Raw genomic sequence first — 3,483 nt, 5'->3', positions numbered from 1 at the left:
CATCACAAATGACTACTATAAACTTTAATTTACTTTTTAACTTCTTTTTGAAACTTAAAAGAGAGTCACTAAACTTAATTTCATCATTTAAATTATTCCACAATTTAACACCCAATACTGAAACACATCTGTAATTGATATTTGTTCTTACTTTATGTACTTCAAAAATAAGGAACCCCTTTAAATTATAATTATTTTCCCAAGAAAAAAATCTTTGAATACCATCAGGAAGACTATTTATTCTTACTCGATATAATAACTCCAGTGTTTTTAAATACACTATATCACTAAATTTTAAAGCAGAAGACTTTAAGAATAGTGAAAAAAAAAACCTGCATTATTTATTAATCTAATTACTCTCTTTTGAAATTTAACTATTGGATCTTTATTGGTTTTATAAACATTACCCCAAACCTCTACACAATAGGACATACAGTATATGGCACTACAAGTGAAAAATAAAGTGTATGCAGACAACTTCTCTTTAACAATTCTTTAGTTTTAAAAATAATTGCAACCGATTTTGATATTTCTTGTCTGATATACACTATATGCGACTTCCAAGATAGTTTTTCATCAATGATTATTCCCAAGAATTTTATTCCTGGTACTCTTTCAATTTCAAATCCATGTAAATTTAATTTTATATTATGTCTAACCCTAACTCCACTGAAAACCATAAAATTTGTATTACTTTCCTTTAAAGATATTTTATTAATATCAAACCTGTTTTTAATAATACCAGTTCCTGTTCTACAGTTGATAGCAATTCATCATCTCCTGAATAAAATTAATTAGTATCATCTGCAAAAGTAACAAATTTCAACTTATTTGATACTTTAACAATGTCATTCAAATAAATTATAAATAACTTTGGCCCCCAAACTGATCCCTGTGGAACACTGCAGATTACCTTTTTACAATATGATTCAGTATTATTAATTTCAACGTATTGACGCCGATTATTTTTATAACTTGTTAACCATTGTTTAGTGATACCTCTTATACCATATTTTTCCAGTTTATGCAATAATAATGGATGATCCATAGTATCAAATGCTTTACGTACATCAATAAATACACCTAAAGTATGTAATTTCTTGTCCATTGCTGCTGATATATTTTCCACAAAATCTTTTAATGCTAATGAAGTTGATCTTTTACTCCTAAACCCATARTGATGATCATTCAATAACTCATATTTTTCAATAAAATTGTCAAATTTATTTACAAATATCTTTTCCAATATTTTTTCATAAATCAGAAACTTGGCATCATTTGGTTTGTTTCTGTTTGCAGACCTCAGGTGTTGATGTTGGTGCTGCTCTTCTGTTGGGGATCAGGTGAGTTTCTTTGGGTGTTTGTTCATGTTTCCTGTTTGTTAACATTGTTATTAATCTAAGAATCAGACATCAGGCTACAATTTCATTGAACTCTGTCTGATTCAAATATGACAGCAGATGGTGTCAGACATTAAAATGATGTCATCACAGGTCTGTTCAGAGGTTCTAAGGTCAAAGGAGGACATGTAAACCCTGACCTGATATCCTCTCAGCTGGATAAATGAAAAGAGGTGGAGCATCAGATAGAAGCTCAGAGCTCTGATGGAGTTTAACAACAGATGCCTTTTTGACACCTAAATCTTGAATCAACAAGAGAGTTGGTGGTTCTATTCCCTGCTATTCAGTCACATGTCAGAGTGTCCCTGTGCACGACACTGAACCTCCACTGTCCGATGTGTCCCATCAGTGCATTAATGTGATTAGCACTGAGGTTTACAATTTATAGATTGATTGTTCAAGTTAGCTTTGTAAAGAGATAATAGTGTGCTGTGTGAATGAGGACGCAGACTGTAGTGTGAAGCACTTTGAGTATGCTGGTTGGATAGAAAGGTGTTATACAAGTACAGTAAGTACTCACATTTAGGTTTTAGTTTGATATATCTGTTTTTTGTTTTAATTCCCCCCCCCCCCCCAAAAAAAAAAAAAAAAATACAGGTAAGTCATAAGTTTGTAAGTTACTGTCACTTTCAGCCGTTAGTTTCAGTTTGTAGCCTAGTTTCCATCAAATAATGGTGCAAAACTGATGAACCAGAGGCAGCTTCAGTCAAACAGGATATTAATTATTGATCAGAAAATGACWGTGGTGACAACAGTTGGAGCTAATATTTTCTTTGGTAAAAACTTGTCATACTCTGTTTTAGACAACTCATGCTGACATGAAAATGTTGTTGACCATTTTACTCATATTGTCTATACTGTATATTTGATCTAGTTGTTAGCTTTACAGTATGTATCAAGGGTGTAACTTTAGGTCTACCATTGGGGCGGTTATGCTCAAACCCTGCATGCCATTTTTAGTAATTATGCTTAAAGCATTGATATATGACATTGAAATTTTTTTAATCAGGTCAAAGTTACATAAAGACAACAAGAGAGTTGCATCTGTCTACTTAAGCAGTTAATTTCTATTGTGTTTGAGCAAACAATGTCATTTTATTGGGGTTATTTTTGACTGGATCAATTTATTGTGGGGGTCATAACCCCCCTAACCCCCCTAACCCCCCTGCAAATTACGCCTATGGTATGTATAGGTCCAAAAGAGGCTTCCAGTAAATTTGATTAAAAAATTCCATCTTCAGCTTAAACATTTTTAGTGTTGGATAAACTTTTCATTAGTTGGTACAAGCTGTCTAAAYCTTTGTAGTGTGACAGGGCCCTCACATTAAAAAGATGGTAAAAAGAAATTAAATTAAAAAATTCAACCATCTGTTTCCCTAATGTAAGGTGAATAAATAATTTATATCAGGTTATAAAGTAAAAGCAGCAACATTTATTTAAAAATGACAAACCAATTTTTGTTTTTGAATTCTCTTTGTTGTTACTGAACTGATCCTTGTAGATTTAGATTATTTGATTAATCTGTTGATTTCACAGTCAAAGCTGTCTGATTGGTGAACAGGTCCAGAATCAGTGAATATTTATCTGTGTGAATCTTTGTTGTTTCTCAGTGAACTGCCAGGATACAGTTAAAGGTTATATTGGAGAAGACGTCACTCTGTCCTGCAACTTTAAACAATCTCTGTCTCAAACGGACAATGTCTTCTGGAGAGACGCCAATGGCTTGATTGTACAGGACATCATTGGTGGTGAATCAAACTTAAAAAACCAGGATAAGAAGTACAAAGATCGAGTGTCCTTCCTCCAAGGTMGTTACAACAATGGAAATGTGTCCATCATCATGAAGAACCTGCAGTCTGATGATGCTGGCACATACACGTGCACACTTCTTCCTGAAAGTGATACTAAGAAGGTCAATCTCACAGTTACAGGTCAGTCCAAGCTTTTATTTTACAACCAAGACAACCTCAGTCACACATTTACAGTGTCTCACTTTGTTTTGTATGTGAATGATTGATAGATAGATAGATAGATAGATAGATAGATAGATAGATAGATAGATAGATAGATAGATAGATAGATA

The 3,483-nt window shown here is 32.9% G+C and overlaps 1 protein-coding gene across 1 annotated transcript; it reads left to right on the top strand.

Annotated features, from left to right (window-relative positions):
- The first annotated feature begins 1,293 nt into the window (after positions 1-1,293).
- On the top strand, positions 1,294-3,417 carry LOC106536381 (V-set domain-containing T-cell activation inhibitor 1). The gene is made up of 2 exons (XM_014033642.1): positions 1,294-1,343; positions 3,011-3,417. Exons 1-2 carry the CDS (start codon positions 1,313-1,315, stop codon positions 3,415-3,417), a joined length of 438 nt encoding a protein of 145 aa, XP_013889096.1. The 5' UTR covers positions 1,294-1,312.
- Positions 3,418-3,483: the final 66 nt, after the last annotated feature.

Source organism: Austrofundulus limnaeus, unplaced genomic scaffold (genome assembly GCF_001266775.1).
Source record: "Austrofundulus limnaeus strain Quisiro unplaced genomic scaffold, Austrofundulus_limnaeus-1.0 Scaffold1796, whole genome shotgun sequence".
Lineage (NCBI taxonomy): Eukaryota > Metazoa > Chordata > Actinopteri > Cyprinodontiformes > Rivulidae > Austrofundulus > Austrofundulus limnaeus.
Note: the sequence above shows the minus strand (reverse complement) of the source record. Positions and strands in the feature narration are given on the sequence as shown.